Source organism: Belonocnema kinseyi, chromosome 2, assembly GCF_010883055.1.
Source record: "Belonocnema kinseyi isolate 2016_QV_RU_SX_M_011 chromosome 2, B_treatae_v1, whole genome shotgun sequence".
Taxonomy (NCBI): Eukaryota; Metazoa; Arthropoda; class Insecta; order Hymenoptera; family Cynipidae; genus Belonocnema; species Belonocnema kinseyi.
Window position 1 is genome coordinate 110,910,512 of NC_046658.1, and position 23,461 is coordinate 110,933,972.

At 30.4% G+C, this 23,461-nt stretch overlaps 2 protein-coding genes across 3 annotated transcripts in view; one reads left to right on the top strand and one right to left on the bottom strand.

The window, feature by feature from the left end:
- LOC117167239 (organic solute transporter subunit alpha-like) overlaps positions 1 to 23,461 on the bottom strand; it is a 70,861-nt gene that overhangs the window by 32,465 nt on the left and 14,935 nt on the right. The window lies entirely within an intron of this gene.
- LOC117167238 (uncharacterized protein DDB_G0284459) overlaps positions 5,960 to 23,461 on the top strand; it is a 24,510-nt gene continuing 7,008 nt past the window's right edge. Inside the window, exons 1-2 of one of the 2 annotated variants that reach the window (XM_033352023.1) lie at positions 5,960 to 6,040; positions 18,230 to 20,228. In XM_033352023.1, the coding sequence (XP_033207914.1) occupies positions 6,038 to 6,040; positions 18,230 to 20,228 (2,002 nt within the window). In that variant the 5' untranslated portion in view covers positions 5,960 to 6,037. Of the gene's footprint in view, positions 6,125 to 18,229; positions 20,229 to 23,461 lie in introns of both variants that reach the window. The other variant, XM_033352021.1, reaches the window with a different exon arrangement.

Below are 23,461 nucleotides of genomic sequence, written 5' to 3' on the forward strand. Positions count from 1 at the left end.
TTTTTATTAACTATTTGCCGCCATACTTTCCTGTCCTGGCATACTTCTCTAGCTTCTTTTATGTCCATGCATTTTTTCATGCAGGTTCTCGTGTTTCTGTGATTTCTTATGTCTCTTCTAACTAGGGTCTCATTCACACATTCGAACCATTCTTTCCGCGGTCTACCTCTGGGCACGCTGCCATTTACTTTACCTTTATACAGTTGTTTTGTTAGTCGCTCATTTGGCATTCTCTCAACATGCCCGAACCATCTTAATCGATTTCTTTCCCATGTGTCTACTAGTGTCTCTTCTGCACCACATTCTTTTAGAATTATCTCGTTACTTACTTTGTCCATTAGGGATTTCCTGCTTATTATGCGCATGAATCTCATGTCAATTGCGTTAATTTTACTCTTATCTTTTTCTTCATAAGTCCATGTCTCGCTACCGTATAGTACAGTCGGTACAAATATAGAATTATGTATTGCCATTTTAGCTTTATTTGACATATTTTTACTTGATTTTTTCAAGAGTTATCGTGTTCACAGACAGACATACCTTAGAAAGGGGAAGGGAATTGACCAAGATTATTTTTGTGACCGGTCAAAGGGGTGACTTCTTGTTCCACGAGATTTTGGAAGGGGGAAGGGTTTTCCCCTACATTATTTCTTTGACCGGTCAAACGGGTGCTTTCCCACCGCCGCGCGGCGTTGGAAATAGGAAGGATTTTTACCAATGTTATTTCTGTAACCCGTCGAATGGGTGCGTTCACGCCTCCATAAGACCTTGGAAAGGGCAAGGGGTTTGCACAACCTTATTTCTTTAACCCGTTAAAAGGGTACCTTCACGCCCCACCGAGGCCTTGGAAAGGGGAAGTGTTTGACCAACACTATTTTTTTGACAGGTCAAAGGGTGTCTTCCTGCCCCCACGAGACCTTGAAAAGAGGAAGAGATTTGGCCAAGATTATTTTTGTGACCAATCAAAGGGACGACTTCCCGCCCCATGAGACCTTGGAAGGGGGAAGGGATTTTCCCAACATTATTTGTGTGACCAGTCAAAGGAGTGCTTCCCCACCACACGCAGTGTTGGGAAGGGGAAGGGCTTTGACCAAGATTATTTCTGTGACTATTTCTGTGAACGGTCAAATAGGTGCCTTACTATTCCCGCGAGATTTTCGATAATCGAAAGGGGCAGAGGTTTGACCAACATTATTTATGTAACCAGTTACAGGTGTTCCTTTCCGACCACACGAGACTTTGGAAAGGGGTATGGGTTTGACAACAATTTTTGATGTGACCTGGTACAGAGATCCCTTTCCGCCCCCACGAGACTTTGGAAAGGGGTACGGGAATAACCCCTTATAACAAAATACCTATTGAATCACATAAACTTACTCAAAAATGTCTGAAAGTTCCCTTGATAAGCTAAAAATGTGTTTTTTTTTTACCGGTACTGGTAGGGAAATTTATTGCCGATACCGGCAGAAAACTGTTTTGCTTGTACCGGCAGGAAACTTTTTTACCGGTACCGACAGTCTATCCACTCCGATACTTTTTTCCTACCGAACATCAATCCCAGGCCAAAATTTGTCGATCAGATTAAATGTTTAAGAAAAGGCGGTGTAAACGCTACGAAATAGAAGTTTGGGAATTTTTTTAAATTCATAACGGATAAACCCCCGACAATGTACATTAACTAATCTCTAATCTAGAGGCTAGAAAAATTAAAGAAAATGTAGACTAAAAATGTCACTATTATGTATAAACTGATTCTCCTGATAATTATAATTACCTTGTCTGATTTCACATCCTCAGGTGAGAAAATCTACACAAAAGAAGAAATTATTTTTGTCATATTGGTGCAGTAGTTTCCAGCACACGTTTTCGATATAAGGGGTAAAAATGAAGGTAAAAACATCCTTAAGCAGAAACATCATTTAAGGTACTATAAATTATGATAAATAATCATGAATTAAAATCAATACTTAAATAAGTACATAAGCTTTCATACCATTTTAATTTAATCACAGTGAAACTCTTCTATAGCGTCGATTTCGGGGCTCACGGTGGATGGGAACTAACTCATTATAGCCCCCTCCAGTTTTGTTTGCTTATGCCTGACTGCTCGCCTGAGCAACAGCCGCAGATCCAGCGCACCTCGCACACCCCGCGCAGCACCTTTTAAACCTAGATCCGGTGCGGCGTCAATTCTCGGAAGGGCTATAGAAGGGAGGGCTATTGAAGAGTTTTGCTGTATAATTTTTGAAACTGATCCGTTTTAAAGATAATTACGATTAAAAACTCGTGTGAAGAAGACGATCACAACTTATGGTAGAAAAATAGCTTGTGAGTGCTAAAAATAAATCCTATTATTTTGTAGACTTGACCCTGGGATTTTCCGGATTTCTATTGAAAATTGTTCTGCATTTGCGATCTGCAATTTAAAATTCTTCCATTTTCAATATTTTCAATTGAAGACTCTTCAATATTTGATATCTATTATCTATAGTAGACAATAACGCAATTTCGAAATTTTATTTTTTTTAATATTTCAATTTTTCAGATTTAAACTGGAAATTTGTTCAAATTCATAAATTTTCAATTACAACATGTGTTTCTGTACATAAAAATAGGAAATTTGCTCTCACAAGAATCTCTAGAGGTCCTCGTAGGAGGAACTCTCAAGGCTCTCATAAGAAGATCTGGAGACCCTCGAAGAAGACTCTGGAGAAACTTTTAGGATACTCTGAAGGCCTTCATTGGAAGTTCTGGAAACTCAGACTTCGTGGGAAGTTATAGGGGCCCCCGTGAGATGTTCTACAGGTCCTGGGTAGAGACTCTGGAGGCACTTGGTAAAGATTCTAGTGACCCGCGTGGGAAAATTTTGAGAACCTCGTGGAAGGCCCTAGAGGCCCTCGTAGATGGCTCTGGAGGACCTTATGTGTATCTGAGTATTTATAATATAAAATTAATTGATATTACAATCGGCATTTAATTTATCTCAGAAGTTGCTGACAATATTTTTTGATGTTATGAAAAAGATCATATTTTACCTATACTTCAAACTTACTTTAGATTCTAGGGCTATATTTTAGCTACACTTTAGTAATACTACAATTATGCTTTTAAAATTTATTTTGGCAATACTTTTCCTATACGTTAAATATACATTGTTATACTTTTGCCTATATTCAAGTTGTACATTAGGGTAGTCCAAAAATGCATGGCAAAAATTTTTTGAATGCTAGAGGGCAACACCCCCCCCCCGCCCCATTTTATTCAAAATGCGTAAAAAGAAATTCAGTAATTTTTTTATTATTTTATGTTTGTATTTTAACAGGTGACGGTTTTGATTTGAAGTTTGCCATATAAAATGCATGGGCAGAAATCAATTTTATGAGTTTTTACAATAATTTTTTAGGGTTTGAACGAATGTGACGGGAAAATATGGGGGCCTATCGTAAATTTTCCAACGAAGAATTTAAGCTATCAGACATATGGGTTTGACACCCCTAACACATCCCCACGAGTACCTGAAAACTACCCTTAAAACAAAAAATGTCAATTCTTCATGAAATCGAGCTTTTGAACCATGTATTCTCGTCTTTGTTTACTTAAAATTATTAATATTGGTCTAGCGGAATATTTATTATCATTGGTTAATTAATATTTAATTATTGAAACAAATGGAATTTGTTTAGATAATTTTTTTTTTAGAAAATTCGCCCCCCCCCCCTCCTCAAAATGATAACTATTAGTCCAGTGGAATATTTATTAACATTTGTTCATTAATTGTTTATTATTTAAACAAATGAAATTTGTTTAAAAATTTTTTTTCGAATTTTTTTCTTCTTTAAAAATTGTTACTATTGGTCTAGTGGAATATTTATTAAAATCAGTTCATTAATTTTTAATTGTTTAAACAAATGGAATTTGTTTAAATATTTTTTTATAAAAATTATTAATATTTCTTCAGTGGAATATTTATCAACATTGTATGATTAACTTTATTTGAAAAAAAATTTTGTAGTAAAAATTATTACTTAAATATAACTGATTAATTAATAATTATTAAATTAATTAATAATCAGTAATTAATTAATACTCAAAAATATTCCACTAAATCCACAGAAATGATTTTTATTTTTTAGAATTCGAAATGAAATTATTCAAACAAATTTTATTTGTTTAAATAATTGGAAATGAATGAACTAATTTAATAAATATTTCACTAGACCAATAGTGATAATTTTTAGGGAAAAAACGAATTTTCAAAAAAAATTATTCAAACAAATTAAATTTGCTTAACAATTATAAATTGATAAACCAATGTTATTAAATATTTTACTAGACAAAAAGTAATAATTTTGAGGGAGGGGAGGACAAATTTTCGAAGGAAAATATTTAAACAAATTTCATTTGTTTGAATAATTAATAATTAATTAACCAATGATAATAAATATGCTACTACATCAATAGCAATAATTTTAAGTAAAAAAAAAAAACAAAACAAGAATACAGTGCTTACATGGTCGATTTCATGAAGAATTGACATTTTTATTTTTAAGAGTAGTTTTCAGGTACTCGTGAGGGTGTGTTAGAGAGGTCAACCCCATATGTCTGATGCATAAAATTCTTCGTTGGATAATTCTCAACAGGCTCCCATACTTTCGCGTCACATTTTTTCAAACCCTAAAAAATTATTCCAAAAACTCAAAAAAGTTTTTTTTTCTCATACATTTTGGATGGGAAACTTAAAGTCAAAACCGGCACCTGCTAGAATCGAAAAATAAAAAAAATAAAAATTAGGGATTTTTTTTTCAGATTTGGAATGAAATCTGGGGGATTTTAGATATTTTACCCTCTCAAGAAAAAAAGAGTTTTTGAGTTCCCGAATTGTACATTCAATACATTTTCTTCAAATAAAGAAGTATGGGGTAGTCTCATTTACTATATTTTTAATATGCTATATCTGAGACTTCACTCCCATACAATTTCCCAGATGTTCGCCTAGATCCTAGCTCAATTCCATACCAACATACCAACACAAAACTAGTGACTAAAAAAATAAATGTTGAACTTAAAAAATAATTATTAAAGTTACCTTTTGCCTGTATTTCAAAAAATGATATGTATGGTTTGCCTAAATTTAACTTTTCCTTTTTTCTTTGGAACAATTTTGCTTTCAAAAGTTTTTTCATTAAAATGCCGCGGTATCTCTACCGAAGTCGTGAGTTCGATCATTTTAAATATTTCTGCAACAAAGTTCTGTGCATCTTTCCGGATGAAAGTATAGTATATAATAAAACTATACCTGATAAAAAATGTATTAAAATTCCGCATTATTAAAAAATAAAAAACAAGGTTACTTAACACTTTTTTTCACTTTTCACTATCATCAATTTCCAAATAAAGCCGATACTTTCTATATAATCAAACGGTATGGACGTTCTCTAATCAGATTAGGATTAAAAAGTGTTGAAAATCAAGAATCCGTATTGTCGAGAAATTATGGAAAGGTGTTGAAAGGCTTGACACACACGACTAGTTAAAAATGTTATTTAAAAGCATTGATAATATTTTGTGTTCAATTTATTTTTCTCTAGATTCTAATTTAAAAACCTTATTTCCAAAGCTGAACTTTATTTAAACTTTATCTAAGCGATAAAATTCAAGATGAGCAGATTTATTGGACCTGTGGCATTCCCAGTGACCCGATTCCCGCGCCTCAGGTGAACTTTCCTTTTCCTTGAACTTGGAAAAGACTGCACCTTTCGATCTCAGGATCGTGCGGACAAGGGAGGAAAGTGGCTGCACAGAATCCTCAATATATCTTCAATTCTTTACAGTTTACACAGAAGGCAATACTAAATAGTAAATAGTATCGAGAACGCAGCATCGAAATAAGGCATGGTGGAATTAATTACACCGGTCAGCGGACATACATATAGCCGGGCAGGAGATTCAAACCTGGTAAGATAGAGAGAGAGTTCGAAAGTAGGCCTTCGTCGTTCAGTTACTTGTCGACTGCGTCGTCAGGCGATTGGCCTACGTGATGGTGAGTTTTAGTTAGATCTGTGCAAGTGTTTATCAAATTTATTTGAATCCAAAATTTAAAAAATTGCGTCAAAATCAAATGGGGGTAAGTTCAGCAGCAAAAACTTTATCTCCATTTCTACAAGTCCTACCTTTAATTGTGCATGACTTCATCAATGTCAAATTTTAAAACAAATAGTTCGTGTCAGGTGAAAAAAAAGTGGAGGGTTACTTTTTTAATTAAATTAGATTTGATGTACTAACACGCGTGTCACGTTAGGAAGATTAATGCTCGTAATAACGGGCACTGGAGTGCGAGCATCAAGTATGAAGTAATTAGTTTTAATTAATGATGTAAGTACTTTGTGTAATGTATTTGTTCATTTCTTAGTCAGCAGCATTAAACATTGACACCTATTCTCGTAGAGGTATCTAATTTTTTGAGCATTTAAAAATAGAAAACAATTGTTTTTTCAATGATCCGTAGTTGCAACTGGGCCGTTCTCTGGAAAAGCTACTTGAGAGAACTTAAGTTTTATCACGAAATTTTCAAAGAAACTTTTCAAAGTGTGTTTTTACAAAACAAAAAGTATATGTTTTAGATTAAGGAAACATTCTAAAAACCATAACATATACTTGTTGGTTTGCACAAAGACATTTTGAAAAGTTTCTTCATGGTTTTTCTAAGGTGGTGTTTCTTAGGTAATTATTCTAGAGAATGGCTCAATTGTGAATTCCCTTATGACAAAGAAATAAATCTGAAATAAAAGTTAATTTCTTTTAAATTCTGAGAAAATAATGATAGCGACAAAAGATTAAATTACATGGCACTTCTAAAAGCAATAGACTGTGGAATTCTAGAGACGATTGTCACTCGTAGTGGTGGACTATTTTGTGAAAGGCTGGATAGTCACTCGACCGAAAAAAATTTTCATCGAATAACACATTAATGATTAGTAATAACTTGTTCGATGACTCAAGTGGAATTTTCACGAGTATAGTGTTAATTCATAAAAAAAGTGATTTCGTTTTGTATCGTTGGGCCTGCTCTGCAAAAGGGTCACGTTCACCGACGATGAAAGTCACTTTCGTTCTCAACTATCATCTTCAGAATCGCCATCCGTGTACACGCAGAACACTATTATCATAGATGTAACAAACAATTTACATCTATTATATATACTAATTTCATTTCTGTTCGATTTTTTTTATAAAATCGGACCCTTGTGATGTCATAGTTAACACAAGAGAATTATGTTTAGAAAAATAAGTTTTCAAAACATAAATTTAAAAACAAATCAACTTGAGTAACATAATTGCACAAAAAGACTTCCACCTAGAAAATTTGGTTAAAAAAATTGATTTTTTTTTGTCGGTGTTTCCTAAACTATTTTTTGAAAAAATATTTCTCTTGCATGAAGGCCTTTTTGTGCAAATCTGTTAACCAAGCTGAGTTCCTTGAGTTTACGCTTTTATATTTTTTTTAAACTTAATAAATAGAGCTTTAGACCGAAAGCTTTTTGTAATATACAAAATTAATTAATTCTTTTTTAAACACTCTTAAAGCTACAATCATAGTTACATAAAAAATATACAGTTATCAAATTTAGAATTATAAGATCTTCTAGATTATTCTAAATAAACATATTAACGAAATTATGATTATGTCCGTTCCGTTTTAATTAATTTACTTCTTACTTTACTGTTACTCTGTAACAGTTTCCTCAAAGGAGAAGCAGACAAAAAACAGAAAAGGCAAAACTATAGTAAAGAAGTAAAATGAATTAATAAAGATCAGCAAAAATGATACTTTCATCCATTTTTTAATAAAAACTCAAATTTTGCAACTGTATATTTTGCGAGTTGACACTGTTATACATATTCTGAAATTTACGAAGTTATAATGTTAAAAAACAAAGGAACATTTTACGAGAATTCTGATACTTTTATATAGCGACGCTTTAATTAAATATACAAAATATCTATCTAAATTATCCGAAGTTTTTCATAAATTACGAAATTGCATCGGAATTTTCGTAACAAGTTTTGGAATTTTCAGATACAATGTAATAAAAAATTCTGTAATTGTAACTGAAAATTATGAAATTCATAACTGGGTTTTCCTAAAATTATCTTAAATTTACGAAGCTTGTAACTTAATTTCCCCAAATTTATCATGATGTTCTGTAGTTCATCATCGGGATAACATAATTTATCAAAAAAAATTAAAATATCGAATATTTAAAAATAGCAATAATATAATTATCGAAACAGAAAATTTGCGAAATTTTAAATGAACAAAAAAAATGTTTATGAATGAAATTCTAATATCCCAAAATGATTAAATTCCGGAAAAAAACATAATTTTCAAACAAACAATAATTTTAATTTGTTGAAATTAATAAATTCTCAAAAGTAATAAATCCCTGGAATTCCAAATTTTTATTTTACATGTATAGATGTATAGGTTGAAATTTTGAAAAGCTTGCAATAAGTTCGATATAAAATAAAATACTATTCTAATAGATATAATAAATTTTAAGTACAAATTTTTGTTCTGGTTGGAAACGTGAAATTTTTGGGTATTTGAAATTGTCGTAATTAAAAGTTATACGAGGATTTAATAATTTCATGATTTTGACATTCCGGGATTTTGAAAATTCTGGTGTTATAGTTTAAAAATTGTTTAATTTCTCCATTGTTCTGGTTTCATTAACTCTGACTTCCTGAATATTTCAATTATTTTACTAAATACTTTCGGTATATTTATTTGGTAGGAATTTGAAATTTCGGAAAACTTTCTAGATCAGTAATTATATTTTCGGTATTTTTTAGCATTCGGGACTTTAATTTTTCGGCAAAATTACACCAAACTCTCGGTTTCAGACACCCCGTTCTCGGTCTTCCTAGAACTACTGGCTCCCGTAGTTCCTCAGGGGAGCAGGGGGAGAGCGGTTGCGACCTTTTATATATATATTTTTTTAAATGAATCTGTTATATCATCAGAGATGGTAACCTTACCGACAGTAGATCAACCCTTCAAACCATGAAGGCAGAAAATCTACACAATATCGATCAACTTAAGAATTGGAAATTAGTTTGGCGGTCATCACTGTTTACGTTTTTATCCCCCGAAATCAGTCAAAAGTAATTTGAAGGCAACTTCCGACACTGGACTGAAATCGAGAGTTTGGTGTATATCATCTAATATAATTTTAGCTTCTTAGAAATATAAAATCATAAATGATTGAAAAATATTTAAATTTTTCTACAAATTTTTTTATATTATAATGTTTTTGAAAAATCGGAATTTTTTGTGTGTTTTAAAATATATATTTACTTTTTGTCTCGTATTAAAAATTTGGTCCCTTTTTTTAACTTTCCCTGTTCCCTCACTGTCTAATTTGTCATATTTTTTGCAATTTAAAATTTATTTCTTATTTAAATTTGTAAGTTAAAGTTTCTAAAATATTAATTTTAAATCATACAAAAATTGGGCTGCTATTAAATAATAATAGGCTATGTTGACAGATTACAAGATATTAATTTTCAAATTTTAAATCCTTTTTCAAAAGAATCTATCAATTTCATCCATCCACTTGGACAAGTGGAGTTGTTTAAGGCTTCTCATTTGATCATCAAAGTTAAGCAAAGCTTCACTCGGTTACAATCGGATGGATGTCGTACTTGACAGAGGTTTTTATCAACTTTTAAAGTGCCTTGACTCTCGAGCTAACAATAATATACTAACATAATTCCTTATCAGGTTTATTTTATCAATTTGTTGTTAGAAAGTTTCTACAAAAGTTCTTTTATAATATATGACACAATTATTTCACAATAAAGTTTCGTTTTCAAATTAGCCTATTCAGACACATTAAAAATTAATTCTTATAAAATTTTTTCGTGCTTTTAATAAAAAAAATCAGAGACTCAAAATCTTAATTTAACGTCAAGTAAAAATCTAAAACTGAATAAGTTTATATATATTTTACCATAAAAAATGCAAGCGACAAGAAAATTTGAAAAAATGTAAATTTAAAAAAAAGGAAGGATTTTATTTTTTGCACGATAAATTTCCAAGCACATTATTCACGAGGTACACACAAGAATTCCTAGAAATGATTCGATGTTTCTGATTGTATTGTCATAAAAAGCAAACAATTACTTTTTCTGTCTGTAATAGCAGTAATTCAATTCAACCTACAGAGAACATATTTGTCGAGAAATGAAAACAATCTTAATTAAAGGTTTCTAGCGAACCGGAAAATCGGTACTTTGTTCTTCTTTTATCGCAAAATATACTTTCTTCAACTTCATCTTCATTTTATTGTTTAGTCGATAATGTTTTGCCCCAAAAGTCTTCATTTATATTAAAACTAATAATATCTTTTCAATTCGTAAAATAATAGCAAAACTTTTATTTCCCGAGGACCTGATAGTTAACACGACAGCTCTGTCCTTCTTTAGACCCAAGAAAATCAACGAAAACTTTTAAAAAATCCCTAACTTTTCCTTGTTATTTCTCTGAACAATTTTTTTATTTTCCCTGGCCATTAATATTCGAAGAGCAGCATTTTAATATTTTATAGGCGGAATAAAACTTTAGATTAAAATTCTGAATCTATTTATCTGTTTCAACCCAAAAAGATGACTTTATACCACAAAAAATTTTCAGTCTAGAATGAAGAATTTTCAACAAAACAGTAAAATATTCGACCAAAAACAGAGACATTTCCAACCAAATAATTTCATGTTTCTCAGCAGTTGAATTGGAAACAACAAGTTTTTAATCCAAAAGGACAACATTATTGTTGTTACTGATGAATTATTATCTACCACAAAAAATGATATTTCAACAAAATAAATGAATTTTCAAACAAATATCTGAATTTGCAATTGAAAACGACAAACTTTAAAATAAAAATGGAAAAGTTAATGTTTGAAGCAATAATAATCAGTTTTTGATTATAATGTTGAATTTTTTTACCAAAGGGCGAAATTTCAACAATTAAAGATGTTGATCAAGAACCAAAAATAAGCTAATGCGAATGGTTGAACTTCCAAGCCAAAGACGAACTTTAAACTAAAATGATGAATCCTCAAATGGAATAGTTAAAATCTTAAGTTAAAAATATTTTTATACAACAAAAAGTAAACGAATTATCAACCAGAGAGATTAATTTTCAAGTAAAATGACCAATATTCAACTAAAAAAAAGTGATTTAACTTTCAACCAAGTGAATCCACTTCCAAACAAAAAGATGAATTTTCAACGAATAATGTAATCGTATAGATATTTCAATGCAAAAGGACTTCAATTTTGTAATAAAAACAGTTGTATTCAACTAAAAAAGCCAAATTTTTTACAAAATAGTTGAATCGTCAACCAAAGAAGTTTAATTTCCAACGAAACAGTATTATTTTAAAAAAAAACATAAAATTTCAAAGAAAATAGATGAAATTTTTAACTAGAACGATGAAGTTTCAACACAAATATAGTTGAATTTCAAAAAAAAGGTTATTTTCTACAAAACAGTTGAATTTTCAACCAAAGAAGTTGTCTTTTTAACAAAATTTTTGAATTTTCATTAAAACAAGAACAATTTTTACCCAATATTTAGCAACCGTCAGGTGTAAGTAACTTTAAAATTGTTTCTCTGATCAATTTTTCATTTTTCCTGACTAATTATATTCGAAGACCAAAATTTTAATCTTGTAAGATTTTTTATATAGAATATTTTGTCAACGAAATAAAACAATTTCAACTCAAGATGGAATTTTTTAAATTTATTATTCTTGACGGTTATTTAAAGTGCCTCTTATAGAAATTCCCTGAATGTAGAAATAACTTAATAAAATGAATACACGTAAAAATTTGAATACTTTTTTAGGTTGTATAGTTAACCTATGTACTTAAAGAGAATTAATTCGATGCTTTTAAATTACAAGCATATTTTTTATCTGTATAAACAGTTTTATCGTAAGATGCAAGTCTTATTTCGAAATTTCAAAAATTTTAATTTAGTAATTTAAAATAGCTTAATACCTAATTGTTTTGAGAAGAGGAATGGTTTGACTTTCTAAACTGTATTGTTTTTTGTCCTGAAACTATTTTAAATACCTGCTTATAATAATTTATACATTAAATCAATATTCAGCACTATTAAATTTTGAAAGTTAAAATAAAAACTAATTGATCTTAGCGCTAAAACGATCGAATTTCCGATTCAATAAAAACTAACAGTGTAAACATAGATTCCAGTAAGTGAAAATCTCTCTTCATCAAACACGGCGATCATTTACATCATTTGCGTAATAAATACCTTTAATTTTTATTAGGTTTAGTCGGCACGAATGCAAAAATTTTAGTCCTTAAAAGACACAAGAAAATTCCTTGAGTTCAAAGACCGGTCAGAAGAAAACGGGAAAAATAGAAAGAATAACGGAAGAACGTTGTGATGCAACAGGTGCAATAAAAGTAGGTGTGCGTGCATAATGTGCAATATCAATGCAGCCTAGAATAATGAGTGTTGTCGTGTTTGTCAAATAGACTCTAGACTTTCTCGATCGGTCAAACATGAAGTCAAGGATCTTCTGTAATATGGTAAAAGGCAATATCTTATGAATAATAAATATGGAAATTGGAAACTACGGTTCGAGATTTATTTTTATTAAGGATTCCACTGTTTCACAAGGCAATCCATTGGTGACCTTGTGGAATTAAAAAAACCAAATCGTATGTACTACTTTATGTTTATCGACGTGTATCTCATTTAATTTAATTGCGGCTTGTTCCAAGTAAAAAAAGTTACTAAAAAAGTGACTTCTCCGGGTGGTAATTTAAATTATTGTTTGTTACAAACAAAAATTTCCAAAAAGGTACAATTTTTCATAATTTTTTGAAGTAATGACTCCTTATGGCACGGTGCGAACTCGCAAAATTGGGTAACGGTAACGGTAACGCTTACATGGTAAAGCTTTCTCTCCTCTATCACTCCTTCGCTTCCCCCACTGACAGACTCTTTTAATCCCTCTCCCTCCCTATCTCTCTTTCGCTTCTTCCACTTCCCTCGCTGTCGTCACACTCTCTCGTTCTCTTCCTCTCTCCTCTCTGTCCCTTTCTCCTAGGGACTAGGTTATTCTTGCAGGCCGTGGTTCGTACACGTGCTAAGTGTTTTCAATACAATTACTTATTGATTTTTGAAGTGATAACTTCTTATGGCACAGTGTGAACTCGAAAACCTGCGTGACGCTTCTAGGGTATCGTTTCCTCTCCTCAATCTATGCTTCGCTTCTCCCACTGACTGACTCTTTTAATCCCTCTCAATCTCTGCTTCGCTTCTTCCACTTCTCCCCCTCACGCCCCCTCTCTCGCCCCTCACTCTATCTCTCGCTCTCTTTCCCTCTATCCTTCACTCTCAAACTCACACTGAGTCTCTGACGGTATTAGCAGTGTATAGCGGCATGTGCGTGAATTGATTTGCGATTTTGTATGTGATAACTGAAGTGTTATGTAATTATTCAGTGTATTTCAACTATTCTTTATGTTGAAAGAGCTCAAAGCAAAACCACTTGAATATACATCATATGAAGTTATGTCTTCTGCTGGGCGCTCTACTACGGCTCACGTGTTTTTTCATACAATTTTTACTAAATTATCCTAAAATGTTTAAAATAAAAAAAAATTAATCGAAGTTGGCACCGAATGACTACAAAAAGTAGTTTTGCAGCCTAGTAAGTCGTTAATTAAGTTGTTTAAACCTCCCCTCCCATATATTCCCTTCTCTCACTTCACCATTCGCTTCTTTCCTTCTCAAATTTCTTTCAATACTTTCCCTACTCCTCGCTTCCTCAGCTGACACTCTCCTTCCCCTGCTTTTCATTTTCATACCTATCTCACCCTCCCCTATTCAACCTCATTTCTAATAATTTCACCTACTTCCCCTCACTTCCACTCACTTCACCTACTTCCTTTCCTCTAATTCCTCATAATTTATCCCACTCCCCATAGTTTCCCTCCCCACATTTACCATTCCTCCACTTCACTTTCGCTATTTTCTCTGCTATAATTTCCCCTACTTCCCCTCCCATATTGTCCTATAATTTCCCCTCAGTTCCACTTCTTGGAAAAAATAAGACTCACGGACAAACAACTGACCGAAACTATAAGGGTTTCTGCCCGGATCTACAAAACCCCCCAAAAATTATTAAAATACTTGTCGAAGCGTATAAGTTTAAAATTTTAAATATTGCAGGACGCTCAAATGACACGAGTTCGATAAAGTATAATTAATTTTAAAATTTCGTAATGTGGTTATAATTAATTAAGGATCAATGATTCTTAGAACTCGTAAAATATTATAACACTGGTTACAACTGAGTTTATTGAAATTTAAAGGAAAACGTCGCATCACATTTAGACTACTTTGAACTAATGATCGCCAATCTGTTTGTCGTCAGAATTAATAAGGCTCACCTCGTAAGACTATACCAACTTAAAAAATATATATGCGAAATTATAACCACAGAAGTCAAAATCTAAATTCACTGAACAAAGGCTCAATTTGATGTTTAACGAAGCTTTCACTCTTTGGAAATACTAAAAGTAAATGATCCTAGATTCTTATTCCCTAACATAAAAAATATAAAAAGTTTTAAAATCCATTACTGACCAATTTTTTAATTTTAAGAGTTTTTCAAATTTTTAAAACATTGAGGGGCGGGATGAGCATTTTTTTCTGAGCATTTTTCAAAAAATCTTCGAATTTTAGAATTAAGAGTATATATTCTTTAAAATTTAATTGCAAACTTTTTGGATAAAAAAGTTTAGGCTTCTACCGTTTTAAAAATTTACCCGAAAACCATGCATGAAAAAAAGTACATTTATTTACATAGATTGTATGAACAATTAACAGTTATTTTTACTTTGAAAAATATATGAACAAGAATGCATTGTTAAGAAATTTTTCGTAGATTCGGGAAGAATAATAGAATCTATTCAAGGAAGTATTGTAAATATGGGCATTATTTATGAAAATTGTTAAAGTAAATAAAAGGAAGAATATTTTTAATGAAATGAAGAGAAATTGAACATATATCATCTCAAATTAAAGGCGCTTACTATTAGACAATTTTATTTTTAATTACAGAATTTCGAATCTGAATGATTTTCAGATTAAAATTTCGAAAATCTCAAAGGGCTTAAAGTTGCAACCATTTCCGATTAGAATTTCAAAAAATAGATCATTTAAAATTCAAAGGAATTAAAATTTTATTATTTCTAATTTAACGCGTTTAAAAATGAATAATTGAAAACTTTTGGAAATTGTACAATTTGACATTCTTATTATATAAAAGAAAAGTATAAAATCATATTAAAATTAATTAGACAAATTTTTCTGAGATCAAAAATTAAATTCTCTCATGCAAAAAATATTTTTTAAAAGCAGAGTTTAAAATTTATGAAATATAATTATTTTAGCAATAGTTTCTGCATATGAATTTTTTATTCTTCTGTCGCTTCTTACCAATTAAAAAAAAATTTGAATTTTTATAAATTAGGCTTATTTTTCAGGAAAAAATTTCCTGCTGCTATGCTACTTATAATTTTAAATATAAGTAAATACTGTTCAAATATAGTTATTTAATTGAAAAATGTTTTTTAAAAATGATTTTAGACATAGAAAAATTTACTTTAAAAATTGGAAATAGTGGGGTTGTAGAGAATGTTCCTCGAAAAAATCAGCTATTATTTATTAAAGATGAACAATTTTTTTCACTTGGTAAGGAGGGATAGCAAGAAAAAATTAAATCGTAGAAAACATTGTTAAAATAATTTTTTGTATGTTTAAAATGTTTTCATTAAAAATAATGTATTTTATTTGAAATTATATCATCAGAAATATCACCTTGCTTTGAAAACTACCTAAAAATTTAATTATTTACAAAAAATGTTCAAACTTAGATAATTTTTAATAGGAGACATTAGAAATAAAAAAGTGTCTACTACCTCCGGAAAATTGAGAAATAAATGAATATGACTAAATTGGAAAGCGAAAAAAATTATAATACCAAAAATTGTGATATTAATATTTTTTATACTCAAAGCCTCTAAAATTTTCATTATTTTAATTAAACTTAAATCGGTTGAAAATCAACTATTTTCAAATTGTTGATTAAAATTTTCAAATTAGAGAATTTTATTTTCAATTTAGCGATTAACATCAAAATTCAGAAATCTACAATTATAATAATTCAAAATTAAACAAATTAGTAATTTACTAAGGTATCCATTAAAAAATAATATTATCCTTATATATTTTAATTTAAGACACCACAATTTTTACTTTTGAATTTAAAATTGTCTACATTTTAACACTTTGTTTAGAATTATTATTTAATTTTTTTAATCTTCCAATCAAATATTAAAAAAATATTACTCAGTCATTTTTTTCAAATCCTTAACTAGAAATCAGACAATTTTAAGGTATTATATTGAAATTAAAAAAGTTGAAAAAAAAAACAAGTTTACTAGGATAGGGATTTTTTGAATTGGAGTATTTTATGCGTTTCAATTCGAAATTGTTTTTTAAAAGCTGAGTTTGTCTGGAACATTGTCAAGTAAAAAATAATAGAATTTTCAATGCTTGGTTCTAAAACCTTCTTATTCTAAACGCTTTAATATGAGAAATTACTGGAATAATGTTCACTGGTTTGAATATATTTTGGAGGAATTTAATTCAAATTGTTTAATTACAAATTCTTAAAACAGAAATGTTGAAAGATTTGATTGACATTTTTTATATTTAAATTGAAAAATACGAGATTGTGAAATTGAAAATTGTGAACCTACTAAAATTACGAAATTGCATACCAAATATGTTTTAATTTAAGTATTTGAAGCAAAATATAATAATATAATAATAATAATATTAATACTAACTTTTTTACTGTAAAATGTGACTTCTATCACAAATAATTAATGAATAAAATTCAAATATTTTCAACTGAAGCGCAAAAAGAATAAATAAAAATTCAATGATAAAGTGTTTTCATTCAAGTGAAACAACTTTATGTTAACAAAAATTTTATAAAATGCCAAACTGATGACTAACAAATTTTCACATTGACATGATGGAAATTTTAAAAAATTCTTGAAAAATGAATCAAGAATCTGATGACCAAATGCGGATAACACACTATTAAATTTGTCCATGCAAATTTTAAAAACCAAATTAAAAAATAGAACAAAAAAAGAAGCCAACTTCTTAAAAATTGCATTTTTCATTCAGTAATTAAAGAAATTTGAAATGTAGGGTACAATATTTCTACAATGTAACAGTTTGATTTACAGTTTACTGACCTTGGAATTTCTCCAAATAATTTCCAGAGGAATCTTTAGGAATTACTTAAAGAATAGAATATACATTACAATGAATCCTACAAAAACTTTTTAATAACTGTGCCTTATTAAAAAAAACGTACGCGTTTTATTATAAAGAACTTATTTGTTTCACGTTGTTTAACATTTGAGTTCAAAGTTTCCCATTAACTTTCAATGAATCCAGGTAATCTCTTATTTGCACGTTAATTACATGTAAGTGTGACCTTGGAAATATTCAGAAAGTATTATGAAGAAAAAATTCCAGAAATTGACATGTTGTTTGTATTACCTAACTGTTAAAAGTTTTTGCTTTTGTACAATGTGTGTCAGCAAACCCGTTTCATCTCGATATTTTTAGTTGAATCATGCAAAAGAAAAAACTTTAAAGAACCCAAAACATTAAAATTTTAAATAATTTATTGAATAGCGGTTACTTCTCACCTTCTAATTGCATGCTTTCTAAAAATCAACTGAAAAAAATGATGTCACATGTGGTAATGTGGTAATTAGAGGAAAACATTTATTAGTTTCTTAAAATTTCGCTCTTTCTAATTCTATCGAAAGTATTTCTAATTAGGTTAATGTTGGTAAAAAAAAATAATCCCATTAATATTTATTTTTATCGATTTAATAGTTGCAGTAGTTGCATAAGTTAGTCGGAATAATTGCTGTCTTACAGTTCAGAGACTTCCACAAGTTAAACTTATAATTATCCTAGTTTACAAACAGCTATTTAATCTTTCTGCACTATCAGTATTTTTGTTTATTTATTGCCGAAATATCAAATTTAATATTCCATCTTTTTAAGAAATTTTTTTCTTTCAGTTCCGAATACTTTGCCTACTGGCCGTCTTAGGCCTAGGGCGATGCCTTGATCATGTGCCATCTCGAGAAGAAATCGAAGCTTCCATCAACCGGACAATTGAAGAAGTAGAAAAAAAAGTGCAGGCAGATCCAAGTTTGCCGAGACTATCCAGAAAAGACATAGTCGATATTCTCCATAACATAACTACAAAAGACCTTATTTCTTATGGCAATAAAACCCTAGAAAATACCAGAAATGATTACCAGAGAGCACTTATGGTTGTCTTACCCTACAACACAAATGGTTCAAATGAAAGTCTCGAGGAACTTTATACGAAACCCCCAATGGTTAAGATGGTATCAGACGATTTGGATACCAATGACAATGAGAATCAAAAGTTTGAACTTCCCTCTGAAAATTTAATCACGATATTCCCTACATCAAATTCAGTAAATGCAGTATCTACTACCAAAGATCACCACAAGCATTTCGAGGGTGATCAGAGATTGGATAAAAGACCAGAGAGATTTAGCTTTGATTTGGAAAAATTGGCTAAGGTCCCTGTAACTACCGAAAAACCTCTTCACACCTGGAAACCTATTCCTAAGAAAACTACGAATACTCCTGATAGTGCTCAAAGCAGCTCTTCAGGTTATGTTGATTATAACACCAAAGTAAGTACAACAGATAAACCAATTTCAAAACCCACTCAGCATATTTTGTCCTCTGACCAGTGGAGTTATCATGCCCCTCCTACAACCCCAAAAGCAAGGTATCCTCTTCCCCAGAAGGGATTTTTCCTTCCTACCATGCAGAGTACACTTGACGAGAGAAATAAGGAAGAAAATAAAAAACAGGAATTATTTACATTGTTTGAGGATTCGGACGTAATGACAGAACATTCTTCTCCAATTTACGTAACTCCGATGAGCGAATCAAAGCCAAAGTCAGTTTATACCTTGGCAGCTGGAGGATTTCTTTCATCAACAACCCCACCACCAATGAGGAAAGAAGTGGAGGATCTTCTCCAATCAATTGGACTACGGCCAATGCAGAATGACGACAAAAAATTAGATTTGATATTTGATCAGAAATTATTAGACTCTAAGTTTCAGATTCCAGACACAAGTAATGTGATTCAAGGTCAAGTTACTGGATTGACAGCTGCAGATATAAAAGCAGCTTCAATAATCGATCAAAATACTTTTGACAACTCTGACACGAAGTTTAAGAAAGGAGTGGACAATCTTACACCATCTGTTCAACTTCTCTTCCAGAAATTCGGTCTTCAAACTTCTTTAAATGCAGAAGCTTCAACCTCAACAACAACAACGACGACAGTGAAACCTACACTGCCAGGTTATAATTCCTATTCAAATTTTAAGCCACTCCCAAATTCTGCAGTGCAGGATAAGGAGATGAGAGACTTTTTGGCAAGGTTTGGATTGGGTGTTGGTGAATCTAGAAGCCAGAAAGCTATTTCGCCTCGGAAAAATACGAGAGAGGAACCTCCTTCATTAATCGAGGCTGTTCCTGGAAATATGAAAAGAATTTTAGAAAATATTGGGCTCATCACTAAGAGCAGAGCAAGAAGTGAAGTTGGTTCGAGGAAAGAAATTAATGTTCAAACCACAGCTGCGCCTCAATTACATGTATTTAAGCCACATGAAACTTCTGTTTTTAATGATAAGCAAAGATCAAAGATTAATGAGTTGTTGGAGACTGTGAAGAAAGTTCAAAGAGGAAAGGCTAATGTTGAGGAGGTTCAAAGAGTTGCGGATGAAGTTTTGGAGACTACGAAATCTCTTCCAGAAGGACCAGATCCTGCTAGTTTGGAAGAGATTTTGAAGCTTTATAAGGAGGATTTGAGGAATGAAGTAAAGAGACAACAGGCAGCCGAAGAATATGAGAAAAAGTTGAAGGAGGAAAAGGAAGAAGCAGAAAAGAAAGAAGCTGAAAAGGAAGAAGCAGAACGAGAGAAGAAAGAAGGTGAAGAGAAGAAAGCAAACGAAGAAAAAGGTCAGGCGAAATCGATAATTTCGGTGGCTTCTGGCGGCATTAAAAAGTTTATGGTTTACATGTTGGGGACTTCGGAAATGTGGTTTGGAAAGATCATTGGTGGTTTATCAAAAATGAGAAGCTTTCTAAAGAATGTGGCTGGTAAACTAAAGCACACAGTCAGCAGCTGACGATATCATTAATATTAAACGATCCGAAAATTTGGCTGTGATCGTATACATACCTCATACATCTCCACATTCTCTTCGGCTCTTTCGATTGCTTCACCTCATTCTGTCCTAACAACTTTAAAAACACTTCTCTTTCTTTTGTAAGTTTTTCTCGGTGAAAACTAACTTCCTTTCGTACTAACTAATTGCATGAGAATATTTTAGATTCTGGTACTGATGATTTGATTTAACTACTTCAAAATTAAACTTGATTTCATTACACTACTGGTCGATAGTATTGGACGGGGGGAAAAAACTATGGTAATCCAATGGACAGCTTGGTTACCTGAACTGGTAATCTTAGTAATCCAGTGTAACACGAAGTAATCCACTTGTAGCACTAATCCAGTGTAATCCACTTGTAATTTGTAATCCAGTAGTTCAGCGTAATACACTTTTAAGGCAGAATAATCCGCATGTAATCCAGAGTAATCCACATAAAGTCTAGAGTAATCCACTTGTAAAGTAAATAATTGGAAGTAATTTAAGCTATTCAAAAAATTAGATTCTAATCCAAAGTAATCCATGTAATTCGGAGTAATTTACATAGATAGACTGAATATTTGTCAACTATTTTGTTGAAAATTTCTTGTGTTTTTTTGTTTGTTGAAAATTTAATTTTCTTTATTGGAAATCTAACTATTCCATTTTTGGTTAAAAATTGATCTGTTTAGCGGAAAAACAGACTTCAAGCTAAAAAAATTAATCTTTTTTTAATTCATTGATAAAGTAGATAAGCCTTATTTATTACTTCTATAATTATTAATTTAAAAAATTATGTTTTTAGTTTAAGCTTCAACTATATTTGGTTAGAGAGTAATTTCTTTATTAAAAAATACAACTGTTGTGTTGAAAATGAATTGTTTTTGTTGAAAATTGTACTATATTGGTAAGAATGAATTTTTCTATGGATGAAAACAAATTTTCTAACTGAAAAATTATATTTTATATTTTTGGTACGAAATGTATATCTTTTTTAGCTTAAAATACAACTACTTGGTTGAATCGTGAAATGCTTAATTATAAATTGATTTTTCTCATTGAGAGTTGTTGATTATAATTGAAAATGGTTTAATTAAAAAGTTGACTAATTATGTTAAAAATTCGTTTCCTTTGTCCTCAAAATTAATTTCTTAACTGTCAATTTGACCGTTTTATTTTTGATAAAAATTTGCCTTTTTTCATTGAAAATTTATGTATTTCGTTGAAATTTTATTTCTTTGGTAGAAAATATAGATTCTTGCTTGAAAATTTATTTTGTTAGTTGAAACTTCAACTATTTGGTTTCAAATTCATGTATTTTGTTAAATATTCAATTTTTTTAGTAAGAAAAATAATCTGTTTGTTTGAAAATTTATGATTTGTGTTGAAAATTCATTTTTTTTGTTGAAAATTAATTTTTTTAACCAAAAATTGAAATTTTACATATTTTATTACGAATTCATTTTTTTAGTAGAAAAATTTACTATTTGGTTGTAAATTTATGTATTGGATTTAAAAATCGACTTTTTTCGTAGAAAATATGTCTTCTTGGCTTAAAAGTCTACTGCTTGATCGAGACTTGAACTACTTTGTTAAAAATGACTTATTGTTTGCTTGAAAAATGTGTATGCATAATTTTTACTTGAAAATTCATCACTTTGGTTAAAAATTTCTATGCTTTGTTGAAAAATCGTTCTTTTTAGGTAATTTTGTTTTATTAAAAAATTTCAATATTCCGTTTTTTATTGCGAATTTATAATTTTTTTATTTGAGAATTCAACTGTTTGGTTAAAAATTTAAGTAATTTGATGTAAATTCGTTTTTTTCTCTTTGTAGAAAATTGATCTTTTCGATTGAAAATTAATGTTTTTAATTAAAAATTTAATTATTCTCTTTTTAGGAAAAAAATAATTTTTGATATTGAGAATGTAACTATTCCAACTTTGCTGAAGATCGTATTTTTTTAGTTAAAAATTCCTGCGTCTTGTTGAAGAATCTTCTTTTTTGTTAAGGATTCAACTATTTTGTTAAAATCTCTTCATTTTCGGTTGATTAGAACTATTTTTTATTGAAACTTAAACTGTGTTTTGGCTGATATTTTAACTAGTACATTTTCTGTTGAGAATCCATCTCTTTTGGCTAAAAATTAACTATTTTGTAGAAAATTTTTTAATGGATGTTTTTAATGAAGATTTAACTATGCTACTGTTGGTTAAAACTTATCTTTTCTAGTTAAAAATTCAACTATTTGTTTGAAAAATGGTCTTCATAGTTTGAAATATCAACTGTTTTTGTGAAACTTCGTCTTTTTCTGTAGATAATTCATGTTTTCAGTTGAAAATAAAACTATTTAGTTAAACGACGTTAATCCTTTTTGGTTGAAAATTCGCGTGAGGCAACACCGTGAGAAAGCTTATTAAATTCTGAATTAAATGAGCCTTTGTTAAAGTAATTTTGCCTTGTATGCATTGCATAATCACGTGAGAAAGACCAAGTGAATTTTCGATTTATAAGCAATTTTTTTCACTTGAACTTCAATGCTTGGCACGAGTTTACAAAATTAATTTATTAATTTGATATTCTGGAAAAGTGATCTTTTGTATTAAGATTTTCATTTGAGTTATCAAACATTAAAAAATCTCTACGGGTTCATAAAATAACAATTTTTATGTTGATCTCCGCAGCCCCTGCCAAGAGTTAAGTAAAAAATTAATTAGAAATCGGAATTTTATTTTTGTCTTTCTCACGTGATAATTTAATACATACAAGGCCAAATTACTTCAAATAGGCCTCATTGGACGCAAAATTTATTAATCTTTTAAACGATCACTTTTCAACGTAAAGAATAATTTTTAACTGATCAACCGGTTAGTGGTCAGATACTATCCATCGATAGCACAGCCTCACAAAAAAAGCAAGTGTGCGGATCTGGTAACAAGCCATACGTATTCCTATGGATTTTGGGGCGCTGAATTCAAATTCGGTATCAAAAATCACCCATCACGTCATGGTTGAGCCATAACCTCAAAAAATGACGAAAAA